General features: G+C 40.8%; 1 protein-coding gene across 2 annotated transcripts in view; it reads right to left on the reverse strand.

Annotated features, from left to right (window-relative positions):
• The window catches only part of PLA2R1 (phospholipase A2 receptor 1), an 81,493-nt gene that overhangs the window by 3,377 nt on the left and 60,217 nt on the right, over positions 1-17,899 (reverse strand). For both annotated transcript variants that reach the window (XM_065413477.1, XM_065413476.1), the window contains exons 20-27: positions 14,766-14,908; positions 13,559-13,676; positions 12,490-12,620; positions 11,737-11,881; positions 9,246-9,484; positions 8,069-8,237; positions 3,361-3,501; positions 1,866-1,982 (exon numbers count right to left, since the gene is read on the reverse strand). In XM_065413477.1, coding sequence (XP_065269549.1) covers positions 1,866-1,982; positions 3,361-3,501; positions 8,069-8,237; positions 9,246-9,484; positions 11,737-11,881; positions 12,490-12,620; positions 13,559-13,676; positions 14,766-14,908 — 1,203 coding nt within the window. The remainder of the gene's footprint in view (positions 1-1,865; positions 1,983-3,360; positions 3,502-8,068; positions 8,238-9,245; positions 9,485-11,736; positions 11,882-12,489; positions 12,621-13,558; positions 13,677-14,765; positions 14,909-17,899) is intronic.

Genomic DNA, 17,899 nt, shown 5'->3' on the forward strand with positions numbered 1-17,899 from the left:
GTTGTCAACGCTAAACTAAGAAATGAAACTGTACCATCATATTAATGCAGTTAATCAAGGGTTGGCAACCTTTCAGCAGTGGTATGCCGAGGCTTCATGTATACACTAATTTAAGGCTTCACGTGCCGGTAATACATTTTAACATTTTTTAGAAGGTCTGTACTGAAAACATCCTCAATTCAGGGCAATAGGACCTTATGACACCCTACTCCAAGCTGTCATTCTCTGTCTTGTATGCAATCTCAGCAGCCTGGCAAGACTGAGCTGTCATGAAACTTAGCAGCCCAAGCAACACACTTGTTGCCCACCACTTCTCAGGATAATGGATAAAATGATCAAACCTTAAAAGCTAACTGTAATTACATAGCAAAAAACACAGTGTAATTACAATGTAATTATAAACTGCATTGAGAAAAGTCACAGTGTTAGTACATTGTATTTTCCATACTTGGCTTCCAACAGAATATGTATTAAGAACACCAATGGGATGGTACGAAGTAAATCAAGCATCTAGTCAGCTTCTGATCATATGAATCAGTAGTAATGCATACGGAAAAGCAAAACCTTATTGTAATTGCTATGTAACTGCATTGTAATACTTAGCCTTATTATAAAGTTTGACAAAAAATAACTAAGGATATATCCGACATTTAAAAAACCTACTTGCCCTAGAAGAGTAGAATTCTGCAAAGCTGCTGTACATACAAACACCTATCCATGTGGAAAAGAGAGCAGCAGGTAGTAGGATATGAAAAATATTTTCTTAAATGGCACAGCAAAACTGAGTGTTGAGTGATTTATGATAGGTTCTCTCTAAGTGAAACTCTCTCCTACCACACTGTTAGTTTATACAACTCATTTGCTTTGCATTTTATGAACTCATTTGCGCTGACTTCTCCCTCAAGATGGTGCCTGGTCTTGTGTTTTGTTGTTATTTTTCTCTCTCTTTTTCTTTGGGAAACATCCCTTCTTCTGTGTCCGCTAGGCCTAATTCCAATTCTCCAGCTGGTGTGACTACATTGGAGTGACTCCTGATTTACATCGGCATAAATCAGGTCAGAGTCTTTTGTTCAGGGCATAACACCTGTAGAAGGAGTTACTTGTGTTGATGAGATAGTCTCGTAGAAAAATAATCCTGTTGGAAGTAATCCAGTTGAAAGAGGTTTTATGACATATTGTAAAATGCAATTTCTTGCTGACAACAGATGAATGTCTATGGGAGCTGCTCAGCCCACCGCCACTCTGGGGTTCCCGCTGCTGGCCCCTTGCCAGCCGGGGTCCCACCACTGGTCCCACTCAGCACCCACTGGTGGCCTGGGGGAAGGAACCCCAGACTGGCAGTGGGCTGTGACCCCAGCTGGCAGGAGCCGGCAGCCGAAACCCCAGAGCGGCGGCGGGCTTTCCACCGCCGGCTCCTGCCAGCTGGGGTCTCAGCCCGCTGCCAGCCTGGGGGAAGGAACCCCAGGCCAGCAGCGGGTGTTGAGTGGGACCGGCAGTGGGATCCCGGCTGGCAGGAGCCAGCGGTGGAAACCCCAGAGCGGTGGCGGGCTGAATGGCTCAGTCCGCCGTCACTCTGGGGTTTCGGCTGTCGGCTCTTGCCAGCTGGGGTCACAGCCCGCTGCCAGTCTGGGGTTCCTTCCCCCAGGCCAGCAGCGGGCGCTGAGTGGGACCGGCGGCGGGACCCCAGCTGGCAAGGGGCCACCTGCGGAAACCCCAGAGCGGCGGGCGTACCGAGCGGCTCAGCCCGCCCCGCATGCCGAGCGGCTCAGCCTGCCCCGCGTGCCATCAAAAATCGGCTCGCGTGCCACCTTTGGCACATGTGCCGTAGGTTGCTGACCCCTGTATTAATGTATTCCATTACTTACTGTCCACAACAAACTGAATGTTCAACCAAATCCTTTGGACAGAAGAACCAAAATGGTGCAGTTCTTCCAGAACAAAAGCATTTTCATCTTCATCTTTAATAGTTAAAAGGTTAGATCCTGCAGATGAAACATATATACCAAGTTTCTTCATTGTTGATCATGTTCAGAACATAATTAAACTCTATTCATCTAGCCTTACACAGTGGGAAATCATCTCCTCCAGCTGTAATCGCAATTCACTCTTCGCAAAATAACTACATGCAACCCCATGCTTAGGATGTCCCTAAACCTCCGACTGCCAGAAGCTGGGACTGGACTACGGGGAACGGATCACTCGATAATTGCCCTGTTCTGTTCATTCGCTCTGAAGCATCTGGCATTGGCCATTGTTGGAAGACAGGATACTGGACTAGATGGATCATTGGTCTGACCCAATATGGCCGTTCTTACCATATATACTCGTTCATAAGCCGAATATTTTTTGGTAAAAAAGTGACGCATCAAAGAGCAGGGGTTGGCTTATAAATGGGTCTACACCAAAATTTGATGATTTTAAACTCTATGGAATCACTGAATTGAATATCTAATACATTGTCGTTTTGTTTACCTGGAGCGTCCGCAGGCATGGAGCCCCTTGGCTCCCTGTGGGCGCGGTTCGCCGTTCCCAGCCAATGGGAGCTGTGGGAAATGGCAAACCGCGGACACTGGGAGCTGAGAGGCTCTGTGCCTGTGAACGCTCCAGGTAAACAAAACATCCAGGCCCGCTAGCGGCTTACCTTAACAGGCCAGGAGCCAAAGTTTGCCAACCCCTGAAACGTAGGGTCGGCTTATGAAAGGGTCATACAGTTTTTGCTATTTTTATCTAACCATCTTGGGGGGGGGGGGGGGTCGGCTTATAAACAAACGGACTAATGAACGAGTATATACAGTATATTTTTCAGTGGAGCCTTAGGAAGTTAGTTTTCCAACCCCAAAGCAATTCAGTAGGAGTTGGGCACCTAACTCTCTTAGGCACCTTTGAAAATTCCAGCCTCTCTCTTTAAACAAAATATTTTTGTTTCATTCTCACACACCACATGGAAGTTACATTTCCCACTCATGGGCTTTTGCTACAGAAGAAATAACACCTGTTGCATGGTGTCAAAACTTAATATTGCGCTTCAAAAGTTCAACATTATGCATAGTCATCTTAGAGATTTTAAATTATGGTTACACTATATAACTTCTAAATTTACAATGCAGGTATAAATCTGAAACTGTCAGACTGTTATCACAGGATCTTTACAGTAATCTGAAGAGAAAGCCATTCAATTGTATACAAATGCAAAGAAAACTTATATCCTGATGTATTTTAGAACATTTGTTAGTTGTTTTAGTTAGCTACAATATCATCTTCACTCCCATATAAAACAGGCCACTATTTAAATAATTTATTTAAAATGTTCAGAAGAATACATGACATTTTATTGCTGTAAAATAACTAATAACAGATTACCTTGCTTTTTGCAAAATTCATATGCTGTATCAAAACTTGTACTCTCGAAAACTGTGGAAAACCTGTAGCAATTGCTTCTAAATTTTATCCAGGTGACATTTTTTTCTGAGCATAAGCCTCTGTATTCAATTAGTTTCTTTTCTGTGATAGAAATAACATTGTAGGTTTAATGGAGTAACACAATATATTAATAAACATCCCACAAATCATTTTAGAATAATACTAGCAATAATTTTACACTGGAGAAGCATACATGTAAACTGGTAACACTGGTCTACAATTTTTGAGAAGTCGTCTGCTTCAGAGATAAAATGTGCTATTTATTATGTATTTTGATGTGCTGAATTCAAATATGACAATTAAAACAACTGATTGGCTACGGTTTCTAAGATATTTAAGTTTTTACATTTTATGTCTATGTATATTGTGTAGATAGTAGAGTTTTAATCATAAATTGTAAACCTAGATCTTTTCATGTGTCTATGGTTGCTTTACATGATAATATTTCACCTGTCCTGTTTATGTAACACTTTAAAAATCAGCAAAAGGGTTATATAAATAAAATTTATTATGAAACAAAAGGCAAAAAACTATTATGTACATAGTTTAGTCCTATTCAGTGTCTACTCGGCACTTCTTGGCTTGTCTCTTGTATTCATTAAATGGAGCATCTCTTGTCATTGTCCAGCAATAGTCTGCAAGCATTGATGGGCTCCATTTGCCCTGATAGCGTTTCTCCATTGTTGCAATGTCCTGGTGAAATCGCTCGCCGTGCTCGTCGCTCACTGCTCTGCAGTTCGGTGGAAAAAAATCTAGATGAGAGTGCAAAAAATATATCTTTAGTGACATGTTGCAACCAAGGCTTTTGTATGCCTTGAGGAGGTTTTCCACCAACAACCTGTAGTTGTCTGCCTTGTTGGTTCCGAGAAAATTTATTGCTACTAACTGGAAGGCTTTCCATGCCGTCTTTTCCTTGCCACGCAGTGCATGGTCAAATGCATCATCTCAAAGAAGTTCACGAATCTGAGGACCAACAAAGACACCTTCCTTTATCTTAGCTTCACTTAACCTTGGAAATTTTCCATGGAGGTACTTGAAAGCTGCTTGTGTTTTGTCAATGGCCTTGACAAAGTTCTTCATCAGACCCAGCTTGATGTGTAAGGGTGGTAACAAAATCTTCCTTGATTCAACAAGTGGTGGATGCTGAACACTTTTCCTCTCAGGCTCCAATGACTGTCGGAGTGGCCAATCTTTTTTGTTGTAGTGGGAATCTCTTGCACGACTATCCCATTGGCAGAGAAAACAGCAGTACTTTGTGTATCCAGTCTGCAGACCAAGCAAGAGAACAACAACCTTCAGATTGCCACAAAGCTGCCACTGATGTTGGTCATAGTTTATGCACCTCAAAAGTTGTTTCATGTTGTCATAGGTTTCCTTCATATGGACTGCATGACCAACTGGAATTGATGGCAAAACATTGCCATTATGCAGTAAAACAGCTTTAAGACTCGTCTTCGATGAATCAATGAACAGTCTCCACTCATCTGGATCGTGAACGATGTTGAGGGCTGCCATCACACCATCGATGTTGGTGCAGGCTACAAGATCACCTTCCATGAAGAAGAATGGGACAAGATCCTTTTGACGGTCACAGAACATGGAAACCCTAACATCACCTGCCAGGAGATTCCACTGCTGTAGTCTGGAGCCCAACAGCTCTGCCTTACTCTTGGGTAGTTCCAAATCCCTGACAAGGTCATTCAGTTCACCTTGTGTTATGAGGTGTGGTTCAGAGGAGGAGGATGGGAGAAAATGTGGGTCCTGTGACATTGATGGTTCAGGACCAGAAGTTTCATCCTCTTCCTCTTCCTCGTCTGACTCAAGTGAGAATGATTCTGGTGCATCAGGAACCGGCAGTCCTTCTCCGTGGGGTACTGGGCGTATAGCTGATGGAATGTTTGGATAATGCACAGTCCACTTTTTCTTCTTTGACACACCTTTCCCAACTGGAGGCACCATGCAGAAGTAACAATTGCTGGTATGATCTGTTGGCTCTCTCCAAATCATTGGCACTGAAAAAGGCATAGATTTACTTTTCCTGTTCAACCACTGGCGAAGATTTGTTGCACAAGTGTAGCAGCATATGTGTGGGGCCCACCTCTTGTCCTGATCTCCAATTTTACAGCCAAAATAAAGGTGATAGGCTTTCTTAACCATAGTGGTTATACTGCGCTTTTGTGATGCAAAAGTCACTTCACCACAAACATAGCAGAAGTTATCTGCACTGTTCACACAAGTACGAGGCATCTCTGCTCACTTTGGCTAAACAGAAATGTGTCCCTTTGCAAAATCAAACACTGACAAATAAGAGAGCACGACACTGTATGATTTCTAGAGCTGATATAGGGCAATTTGTTCAGCAGAGTGATGTAAGCTTTGTTATGATTGCATCATCCATGACTTCTAGGAATAACATGATGCAATTCATATCATGTATGACGCAATACCAGCTTCAGATTGCATCATTCATTGTTTTGCCTAAAAAGCAAGTACTGTCCAAACCCAGTCATAGATTTATTCATAGATCCAGTCAAAGATGTATTTTAGTCATTTCTGGTTTAAATTGAGATCCCTTCCCTTTATAACTCACTTATCCTCCGCCATTCCCAAGTCAAGGGTCGTATATACTGACCCAATAGCATATCTTGAAAACTAGAGCCAATCAACAATTTTAAGCATCATTTTCGTTCTCAGTGACCCAGAATTAGTAAAGTTTGACTACATTTATTTCAGAAGCATTTTGGCTGTAGAGCAGTGTAATCTTTTTACTGTATTATGGCATGGAAAATCTTTATTTATTGTAAAAATTATAAAGAAAAATGGAAACTTGACTCACCCACAGTTTAGATCTATTTTTTCTTTTTTTTGCAGGAATAAGCTAAATTGAAGTAAGCTATTCCTAAACCCAAATAAGATACAATTAAGGGATACAGCCACATAATAAATACAATCATTGTGACTGATCCTGCTGCCCCTCCTCACCCTAGATTCCGTCTGGTGAGAAATTAGCTCAATATATATATTTTTAAATGGACAATAGATCTCATGCTACACCCACTGAAGTCAATAGGAGTCCAATGGCTGCGGGATTGGGCCCTTGGATAGGGTAATGTGGTCCTGTATTGAAGAAATGTTTAAAGGACACTGCTTAGTACTGCAAAAGACTCGGCAGAGACAGTAACTTTAATTAAATTAAAAACTGTTAGTTACTTTTGTATAACCACTTTTGATGCATCATTTTAAGTAGATAACTAGTGTTGTTAAATATGTCCTTCTTTCCTAGGCATTGCAATATGATTTATGATTAAAGTAAGAGAATGAAAACAGGATCTCGGGTTTTGGTCTTATTCAAAACCCCCCTCACACAGTAAATTGCCTGGAACTCTATTTACCTCAGGGCTAAGATATCCATGGAAGGATTTTAAACTGTGGTCTGGATCCATGAAATCTAGACAAGAGTCTACTCATTTCTAACCAAATCATCCATGCTCAGTGAATTTTATTAAAGTGTATTATACTTCATGCTAAATCTAGTCTTAATCCAAGAAATCTAACATTTCTCATTAGTTTTTTCTAGTTACAAGAAGGTGTTTTCGTCTCTCCCATTGGCCGGAATCCAAAGTCCAGTTTTTGTTTTTGTTTTTAATTAGCTTCACACCAACTTTTAGGCACCTAAAAATCACTAGGATTCACAAAGCCTGAGTTAGGCCCTATACAATGAATGGGGAGAAACTGGCACCTAAGAATGGGATTCAAAAAAGCCAACATACTAGGCAGCTACTCATCTCAGCTAGCCAGTGGGTGCCAAGGTGTGCTAAGCTCTGCCCCTCTAATGGAGTTAGGTGCCTAAGTGTGGGCTGCAGGGAGGTGCCTCCACCTGCTTCGGATTCTCAGTCATGGGGCCAGAGAGATTGTGAGTATGAGAATGACTCTGTGGCCCGGTAGTTAGAGCACTCACTTGGGAGGTGGGAGACCCATGACCCAGTCCCCTTGCGCCACAATGGAACAGCTTCAACAGGAGAGACTGGGAACACCATATCAGAATATCCAATAGCTTAATGCTCAAAACAAGCTCCCAAAAGATGGGACATCATTGTTCAAATCCCTTCTCCGCCTCAGGGGTCTCCTACATCCCAAATGACTATGATATCAATGGTTATGAGGTGTAGGCTGCTGCTGCTCATTTTGTGTGAACTGGCCTATGGCGGCTTGAGCCAATAGATGAGTTCTGAGCACGTTGACTAGATCGGGCCTGCAGGTAAGTTAGGCATAGGAACACCTATCTTCCTCCAGTTAGTGCATGACTCTGGGGCTTAGGCATCTGGGACATCTGACATGGGCTGTCGTGCACATGCGCAGAGGCAGAAGAGCAGGTGCCTAGGGAACTTTTACTGCAGTCATTTAAGAGTTTGGTGGCACCTGAGCAGGAGTTTTGTGAATCCCACTGGGGCCTGATTCTGGGATTTAGTCACCTAAAGCAGTTTATGTCCTTTTGTGACTCTAGCCCTAAATACTTATATATTTTATATTATAATAATCAGTATTCAACTGTGAACCAACATACTTCTGTTCACATACTTCCATAGCCAATGTGTAAAACTAAATTAGTTGCTGCAGAGATTTAATATAAAACGAAACAATGACTTACCAGTTGGCACATGGCAAACTGCTCCTTGTAGAAGTCTTTCACAGTTAGCACTTTTCCACTGCCCATTAATATCAATATAAACACAGCTGCCCAGTGACGGTGACTCCTCGTCTCCCCAAAAGGTAAACAAAGACTTGGTACCATCTGACCACTCAAAGTTAAGCCCATTCTGCAAAAATAAATTTAGGATTATTTCTCTTTATGTGTTACTGTAACATTAGTGGCTTCTTCTTTTGTGTTGATATCCTTTTCATGGGCTGGCAAATCTGGCTTTTCCTCCTCCAAGGCAGCTTCCTAACTAAACGATGCAGACACATTCCCAAGGACCATTACTATGTAATTCTGCAAGAGCCTCATAAACTACAGTACCTGGCCAATGGGAGCTGCGGAGCCAGCACTCAGGGCGGGGGCAGTGTGCAGAACCGCCTAGCTGTGCCTCCGCCTAGAAACAGCAGGGACAGATTGCCGCTTGTGGGGAGCCACCTGAGGTGAGCGCCCCCCAGATCTGGCACCCCGAAACCGCTCCCACTCCCCAACCCCCCGCCCCAAGCCCCCTCCCACATCCAAACTCCCTCCCAGAGCCTGCGCCCCAACTCCCAGCCCCGCAACCCAACTCCCTCCCTCTTAGTTAACTGGAATTTTTCACTTACCGGCACCCCCCATTTCCTTAACATGCTGGATAAAAAAGCTTTTACTGTACTAACGGAACCACTGTGGCAGCTGATCATGAATAAAGTAGTTATCTGGATCGTAAGTGTACCAAGAATGAAGACAAAGCCACTTCAGTGGTCAGCTTACAAAAGGCTTTTTGCCTGTGAATGTTCTTCTTTCTGCCTTTAAGCTTCCTTTCAGTGCTGGGACTCTAGCATCATACCAGCATCACATCATGCAGTGCTGACACCACACTGATTACAATTTACTTTAATGAAGCTTATATGTTGTGTTACAACTATAGATAAGCCCTAGCTGCATAGTTGGGTTTTGCTTCAGGATCCAAACTTCTCCCAAGTACAGGGGTATTCAGCTTGAGGTTTTTGCTGCAAGCTCATCTCCATTTACAAATCCACCAATTTCAAGTGAATATGCATTTCCCTTCCCCCCCCCCCAGCTTATTATCTTGTTAGTGTAAAAACTAATCTACAATATCATATTCATATGCACAGACCCCATTACGTACATCTGAGGTAGACAGTCCAATCCAATGGGCGTATCCTAGTCTGTTTACAATGACAGTGAGGAAGGCTTGGTGATAATGGTCCGTAACGCTGACCAATTCAGTTCCATTTGCCATGCAGGTTTTTAAAGCAGCAAACCAAGTCAGATTCCCATGTATTAGTTTATATGTTCTGTTTCCATATTCTAAAGTATCTGGTACTGGATACATCTCAGATGCATCTATGGCATGTTTGGATGTATCTGCAACAAACAGAAAGAAAAAGACAAAATATCCAGTATTTTCAGTATCAAACATTTTCCTTTAACAGACATTGTTTAATAAAATACCAGTTCTCAAAGCAGAATGGCTATCCTTAAAAACAAATGTAAACCCCCCAAATCTGTTAGTTCTTCTAGGAACATCCCTGAGACCATGTCAACACAGCAAACACAGACACACACACGACTCTTGTTTGAAATCACAGCAAGGCCAAAGATTGAATTTGTGTGGAAAATGAATGGATTCAGTACACAGAGAGGAAGGCTTTCTCTCGACTCTCAAACTTTGAATTTCAACAAGAATTCAAAGGGGAACTAATGCCAGTGGGCCTCAATCCCAGGGTAAGTACCCATAAAGCACTATATACACAGAAACATGCACCAGCTCAGTGATTCTGTTTTACAGTGATGTTTTGAGAGTAACCTTAGAGGGTCTCATTACACACCTGCTTAATGGGGATCTCCTTGATCTCCCACTGGACTGAGGAGCTGGAATAATCCAAAGGTTTGTTTATCTGCTTATCATGCTAATAAGAGCCTGGTTTTGAATTGTAAAAAATACATATTTTGCACAGTGAGTAATGTACATATCCAACTGTGAGGTCTATCGTTTCAAGTAGAGAAAATTGTGCATGAGTCTCAGAGCCAAAGATGAATCCAAACAGTACAAAGACTAAGGGATGACTTCAGAAATTAGCTGTAAAGAGCATCACATAGCCTATGCAGCATCTCACTGATTCTGGCAAATGGATAGAACGGTAACAGAATCAGATGAGAGGGAGAAAAAAAGATCAATTGCACAAAGCTGAAAACACTTATGAGCCAAATCAGTTGGGAGGAAGAATTTAAAATCAGAAAAATGTGAATGATAATTGGGAATTATTCAGGAACTCTTTATTGGATGCCCACAATCAAGGAAGAAGGCCCTACTGGTAGAAAAATACCAACATGTTTAGAGGGGAAGTGAAGGCAGCTATAAAAATAGCGAAAATGTTATAATTTGCCAAGTATGATCATCTTGTTTATATTTTTGTATCACCTTTGTATGGTGAAGTATATCTGTATTTCCAAACTTGTGCTGTGTTTCTGTGTGACGTCCCCAGACAGATTAGCATCAGCAGTGCCTAGCCTGTTCGATGGCCCTTCAAGGGTAATCAACTGTACAATGAACCCATTGAAAGGAACCTGGGAATACACTTCATGAGTCAGCAAGGCATTTGGTATCCGTATGGACAGAATTCTAAGGCTTATCCATGCCATGTGCTGGGCAGCTTGTGTTTGGGACAAAGGAAGTACAAGCCACATGGCAAAAGAATATAAAGGGCAGCTGCATCATCTCCATTTTGTCTTCATTCCTGCTTCTTCCCTCTGGAGTAACGTTTCTACAAACGAAGCTCTGAACAAATGACTAAATGACCCATCCCAAGTGAGAAAAGCTATGTGTAGCTCTAAAGTTTGTCTCTTTCAACAAGAGAAGTTGGTTCAATAAAAGATATTACCTCAGCCACCTTGTCTCTGTAATAAAAATAACATGGGACACATTAAATGGATTAAAAGCTGGCTAAATGATAGGTCTCAAAAAAGTAATTGTAAATGGGGAATCAAACGGCAGTGTTTCTAATGGGGGTCCCAATATTTAAATCAAGATGGGATGTTTTTTCTAAAAGATACACTCTAGGAATTATTTTGCAGAAGTTCTACGCCTGCGTTATACAGAAGGTCACACTAGAAGATTACAATGGTCCCTGCTGGCCTTGGAATCTATGGAAAAAACCCAACTATATTAGGTCTTCTAGTCTATCTTCCTGTCTGTGTGGATTGTTCTCTACAGTACTTTTTCCTAAAGTTTTCTCTAATCCAGTTTTACAGGTCTCCTACTGAATCTCATTGTCAGTAGTTTTTTCTGATGGTTAGTCTAAATTTCATACCATTACTCCAAGTTATGCATCACCCCAAATACCTGTTCCCCTCCATGATCTAAGATATGCAATGTATAGCCAGAAGAAAAAAACAAAGATAGTACTCTTGGTATTGCTCATGTAGCAATGTTGATTTATCCAAAATGCTACAGATAATTGTAGTTTTAGGCTGTTGACATGAAACCATGTAAGAGGTAATTTACATTCCACGGTTTATAAAGAATTTATACAACATACCACAGCTGAGAGAGAAGAAAGTGAGTAAGTTAATTAACAATGGAGAGGGGTGAGAGTAAAACAGAAACAAATCCTTACCTTGAGTCTTTTGGCAGATAAAACCATAATTTTTCTGACAGCTTTCTAAGTACCATTTTCCCGTAAAATGAAAATTAGGGTTATTTGATACCAAGGTACACAATGGAACTTGTTCTTGAATATTAGCACTGTTATATCTCTGACCCTGTAATAAACATATATCATGATAATGAATAAACACTGCCTAAAAACCAACTCTTAACTGATTAAAATAAAAATCATTACAAGAGAAAGCACGCAGAAGATTAACCAGCTGACAGTTACTAAACATGAACATTCCAATGTACAACATCATAATTAAAAATTGAAACATCATAATGAAAATTTTGCATAATTCAGTTGAAAGAATGTGAAATCAGAACTAACTAAATATTTCTCTATGCATAAAGCAATACACTGCACAGTATACTTCATGATAATTTTGATTCCCCAGTCGCTTTGGAGCAGATTTTAAAAACTCATTACCACTTGTTATGCCCCCAATTTTGTGCCTGTAAATAGCTGTAGGAGTAAATGATTTGATATGTGCGTCTACCCCATTGGCGGTGTAAATCAAATAGCTAGATGTCTACAGAGGATCATTTTTGCCCACATTTAATTGGACCTATGAAACTGTACCCTCCATTATTCGGGTGTGCAAAAGTGAGCCCAGGTTGAGCCCCTGTCAAAAATCAGGCCCTATCCTTTTAAAAAATCATTTATTATTATGTACAAAACAACACCTCCCCACAAAACACATTTTATAAAACTTACATGAACTACTTCAACTGGAGACCAATTGGAATATAACTTCGGATGTTCATTCACCCATTTTTCATAATCATCACTCTGCAGACCTATCCAAACACTAGTCTTCTGTCCAAACAGATTCATTGTTATGAAAGCTGCAAAAAGAAAGCATGAATTTTAACACGTACGTTATTGTAAGCCAACTTAATTACCAGCCAATGTCATTTCATAGGTATTGTCCTTATTAGAAGGAAAGAGCACTAGCAGCATTTCATTTCCATCTAATCTTAAATTTCCTGGTACTGATCGACTTCAGTGGGGTCAGGATCTAGACCATTATCTAATTAGGGTTGAAGAGGTTCCCATAGCAGTTGGAACAATTTTAGTTTTTTGATATGACTGTTTCACTGAACATGCATTTCTCCATGGTAGTTAAAAATTAGACTGTGTAACAAAGCTTGATGGCTAGATTTTTAGTTCAACTAAAAAAACCTTTACACACATGACAAATTTTAACCTGGGACTTTTTTGAACAGGGAATATAAAAAGTGCCAAGTGCACAAGTGTTTGTTACTCTGACCAGTCCAAAGTAGAGTCTATAAAAAGACAATCTAATATAGTGCAGATAAGACCCAATGCACTACATTCATGTAACAAGGATACTAGCTTTTCATCATTATTACCATTATTTTTAATTAGGTAGATTTTACAATATTATAATGTTGTTTTCCTAATATAGGAATTTTATAAAGCAATCTTTAAAAATGTATCCCTCTATCTTTGGCATTTCTAATTCATGCATCACCTTTGTATGTAAGCACAAAGTGTTGTGCAAACAATAACTAATCCTCAAAATACACTTTTGAGGAACACAAGGAAATATTATCCCTGTTTCATAGTTTGAGAAACTGAGGAATGGAGATTTTAAAAAGATTGTTCAAAATCACTTGAGAGAGTTAGTAGCATAGCCAGGTTTGGAATGTGAGTGTTCTTAATTCCCAGTCCTGTAATTAAGATTATGCTTTACTTTACTAATAAAATAAATAAAGTGTCATCTTTATTATAATGCAATACAGTATGGTCAGTAAAGTACCTTGTTCTACTTCATTTTCAATAGAAGCTAGTGACCCATCCTGTTCACTGCAGAAAGTTTGCGCAGAATACCAGTTCGTCAGATGGTCTGGATCCTTTGGAATTTGTATCAAAAAGCACTATTCCCAAAAGCAAAAAATGTTTAAATTTTTTACATTTTAAAATGAGGTTGGTGATTGTTAAAGGTGCTGTATTGACAGTCCTGAAGACTATAGTCTTCTGATTACCCACAGAATAGGTACAACAAAGGCAATGGCCTGCCACTGTGTTTGAACCCTAAGCAAGAATGACAATCATTTCAAAGGGAGACAGGGCAGGGCAGTGTCCATGCTCTTTCAGTATCTAGGCCTCTCTGCCAAGACTGTCAACAAGAGTGAAAAATCAAGGTCAGCTGGGTCATGAATACTGTGATGTGGACAACTGCCCACCAGGAACTGGGCTGAAGCCATCAAATCAATTCAAACAGGTCACTGAAAAGTAAACATTTATTTACATAAACACATCTCTTTTACATTCTTGGTATTAATTTTCAGTCACAACCGATCAGGGCTGGATTCAAACCAGTTTAAAGGTGAAATGTTCCTTGGGCCAAATTTACCCCCAAAGTCAGTGGAGTTTAACCAGGGATGAGTCTGGCTACCTGTCTGTCCCGGGGTTACAGAATACACAGGTTTAATATAAACCGAAAGAAAATTTTATCACTGCAACTCTAGTGTGTGAATAGACTTAGGTTTATAATCTTTTCTGAACATTATTGTAACAACATGTACAGGAATGTGACAATTTCTGAAGGAAAAATACAGGGCTCCATTTAGCACACAGTCTTCTTGTCACATTGGAATCACATTCCTAGGCAATAAAAGCCTTCTTAGTGCATATGTCTTAATTGGGGTATGGAACAGGCTAAGGCCCCAATCCTGCAGACACTGAATATATGTGACACAAAAACACGAGTAACTTCACACACAAGCACTCGCATTTTACTCAGCAAAGTCAAAACATTCTATAACTTAAATGGGACTACTTGTGTATAGAAGTACTGGTCAGCATAATCATTTGCAGAATTGGGGCCTATATTTATATGCCTAAAACGCCTGTTGTCAAAAAGGAAAACAGTATCTTCAATAATTTGTAACATCCTTAATAGTCCACTCACTATCATACATTTGTAATGGGTTTTGAATAAACAAAAATATATTTTTTTTTACCTTGAATCCAAAGTACAGCCATCCTTTGGGACATACTCCTTGCTGGTTCTGGTTTTTTAGAATTTCTCTCTCTATTATCCATACAATTTTACGCTTACAAATAGAAGGAAGAGAAATGGTACAGTTTTCATCACCCCAGAGTCCTGTGAAAAATAATTATAGAAATTATGTTGTTACATTCATGTTAGAAAAGTTGCTATGTACATCAATTTGATGACTAAAAATTACTATTTCTCAGATGTTATTGTTAATATTGCTATAAATTTATTGGCCAAATGACACAAGGCTCTACATTCGACTCAATGGTATTTCTCTGTATGTCTTTCTATATTAGAGGTGGCCAAGAACTGGAATTTACATTCCGCTGGAAATACTGACATTTTCAATTTTGTTTTCATTCTGAATTGGAACAAAAAGCTGAAATTTTGAGATTTGCTGTGAAATGAAAATTCAGAAAAAAATTGATTTGGGATCATTTTGAAATATTTTATTTCAATAGAGCTGAAGTGTTTTGTTTCTATCATTTTAATTCATTTAGTTTTTATATTATACTAAAATATTAAATATATATTCATATTAAATATACTATTTAAATATTTTAATATAATATGAACAAAAGGAATCAAAACAAAAATATTTCAGCACTATCAAAGTGAAACATTTAGACTTATTTCTGTTGAAAATTTGTCAGAATCAACATGTTTCTGCTAACCATTTCAATTTCAACAAAACTGTCAATGGAAATTTTTAAACCAGCTCAAATCTGTATAACACAATGACTTTTGAAAACTGCATCTGGTCAATTCCCAAATTCCAAAATTGGAAAACCAGAAAAGTTTGATTTTCACTAAAAACAAACCCACAGACTGCCCATTTGGTGCTGGAGGTAGAGGAAGCTCCCTGTCGCTCTCTGCTGCTGTCTACAAATATCACAAACAGAAGCTTACTTGAGGGCTACACATTTCCTTGCTTATGTAGATTGAGCTGTACACCATTCTGGGGCCCTTGCTCCCACCTTGGCCAGTTCCCCAAGCCGGGCCTCTTGCCCTTCCCCCCTACCCCTGCCAATCTGGCCGGCCAGCCAGCCCCCACCTTCAGGCAGGCAAATTGCTCCTTTCACCCCCCTGCTATGCCCCTCCCCCCCTACAAGCTCCTTGCCCACTCTCTGGCCAGTCTCACCCCTTCACCCTCACCTAAATTTACACGTAAGTTGGATAACACACAACTTGAATTACATGAGCAATGAAGTGTGCAACCCTCTAGTGGCAATTTATTGCTGAGAATTATACAACATAGAGGGGCTGATGCTCAGAGGTGCTGAGCATCAGCAGCTCCCTGGGGAGTAGCAGGAGTGGAGCCCCAGCTCAATTCAGCTACTATGCTCTAAAATATTCCTGATTGTGTTGGTAGACTGTGATGACCCATACTAGAAAATAAAAAAAAGTAAATAATCACAGGGTCTCATTTCAAACTCAACCTAAGAGTCCTGTTTTGTCTGATTTCATCTGTTCTCTTTCTTGCAAGCTCTACTAAACATCTTCACTTTTGGCCATGAGGACAGCCATGCTCTCTCTCAAAACACAGCAGTACCTTGGTTACTCCATGATGGAGCAGCGGATACTACCATAGTTGATGCAATCCATGTGCCCCTCCGGTAAATAGTAATACCACTTGCCTACATATTTCACCTTTGGTTGCTCTCATCGTCACGTCAAAACACTGCTCTTACAAGGTAACAAAACTACACAACTTTGCCACTCAGCCTACTCTCAACACTGAATCTATTTTGACAAACAGCAAACATCCTTTTGGTTGACACCTGGAACTTACAGTATTGCCAACCCCCCAAATTATAAGTAAGATCCCAAAAAATAATGAGATTATTAAAAATAATACATTTTAGGTTCTTTTTAAAATTTGACTTCTGCTTTTTGAGCCTAGGGATCACCTCGTTACAATTTTTAGCTTTTCTCCATTGCCACAAGGGCTACAAAGTTAATTTAATTTAATAAAAAAAAACCAAAGCTGAGACTCTTAAGTTACCAAATGACATCAGGAGCTGGGGCTTTAAGAAAAACATCCAATATCACAAGATTCATGATAAAATTCTGAGTTGGCAACACTATAATTTTGATAACAGTAGCAAAAATATAGATCCAGCTAATGATGCAAGGAGCTGACAAGGGAATAACAAAACATTGTGCCAACAATCCTTAAGCAAATTGGCTAAAGAACCAAAACCAAGCTAGAGCACTGAGTTAGTAAAGTTTTGTGTTGGCATAACTACAGCTTACAAAAGTATTAAAAACCATTACTAAATCAATCCAACTGCTGAAAACTGGCAGTGCAAGAAAAATTTCTAATATGCACTGAAGATTCATTGTATGACTGGATTATTTATAATTTTGATATTAAAAATTTGGAACTTTTAATATTTGTTTTAGATGCTTTGAGTCAGTCTCTGGGAATATGTTCAGGTTATTTTGCTATTACTTTGTTCCAAATAGGAGTGTCACTATCTAGAGCAGGGATGGGCAAACTTTTTGGCCCACATCTGGGTGGGAAAATTGTATGCAGGGCCATGAATGTAGGGCTGGGGCAGGGGATTGGGGTGCAGAAGGGAGTGTGGGATATGGGAGGGGGTGCGGTGTGCAAGAAGGGGCTCAGGGCAGGGGGTTGGGGTGCAGGAGGGGTTCGGTGTGCAGGAAGGGGCTCAGGGCAGGGGGTTGGGGTGCAGGAGGGGATGTGGTGTTCAGGAGTGGGCTCAGGGCAGGGGGTTGGGGTGCAGGAGGGATACGGCAAGGGGCTCAACGTAGGGGGTTAGGGGGCTTAGGCCTGTGGGTACCACCCCCGAAGCTCCCATTGGCCACGGTTCCCTGTTCCCGGCCAATGGGAGCTGCGGGGGGCGGTGCCTGCCAGTGAGTGCAGCGCACGGAGCCCTCGGCCCCGCCCCCCCCAAGGGGGATGTGGTGCCGGCTGCTTCTGGGAGTGGCATGGGGTCAGGGCGGGCAAGGAGGCTGCCTTAGCCCTGCTGTGCCACAGGGCTGGCAATCCTGTGGGCTGGACTGAAAACCCTGACGGGCCGGATCTGGCCCGAGGACCGTAGTTTGACCTCCCCTGATCTAGAGTTCACT

The sequence above is a fragment of the Emys orbicularis genome, chromosome 11 (genome assembly GCF_028017835.1).
Source record: "Emys orbicularis isolate rEmyOrb1 chromosome 11, rEmyOrb1.hap1, whole genome shotgun sequence".
In the NCBI taxonomy this organism is placed as follows: domain Eukaryota; kingdom Metazoa; phylum Chordata; order Testudines; family Emydidae; genus Emys; species Emys orbicularis.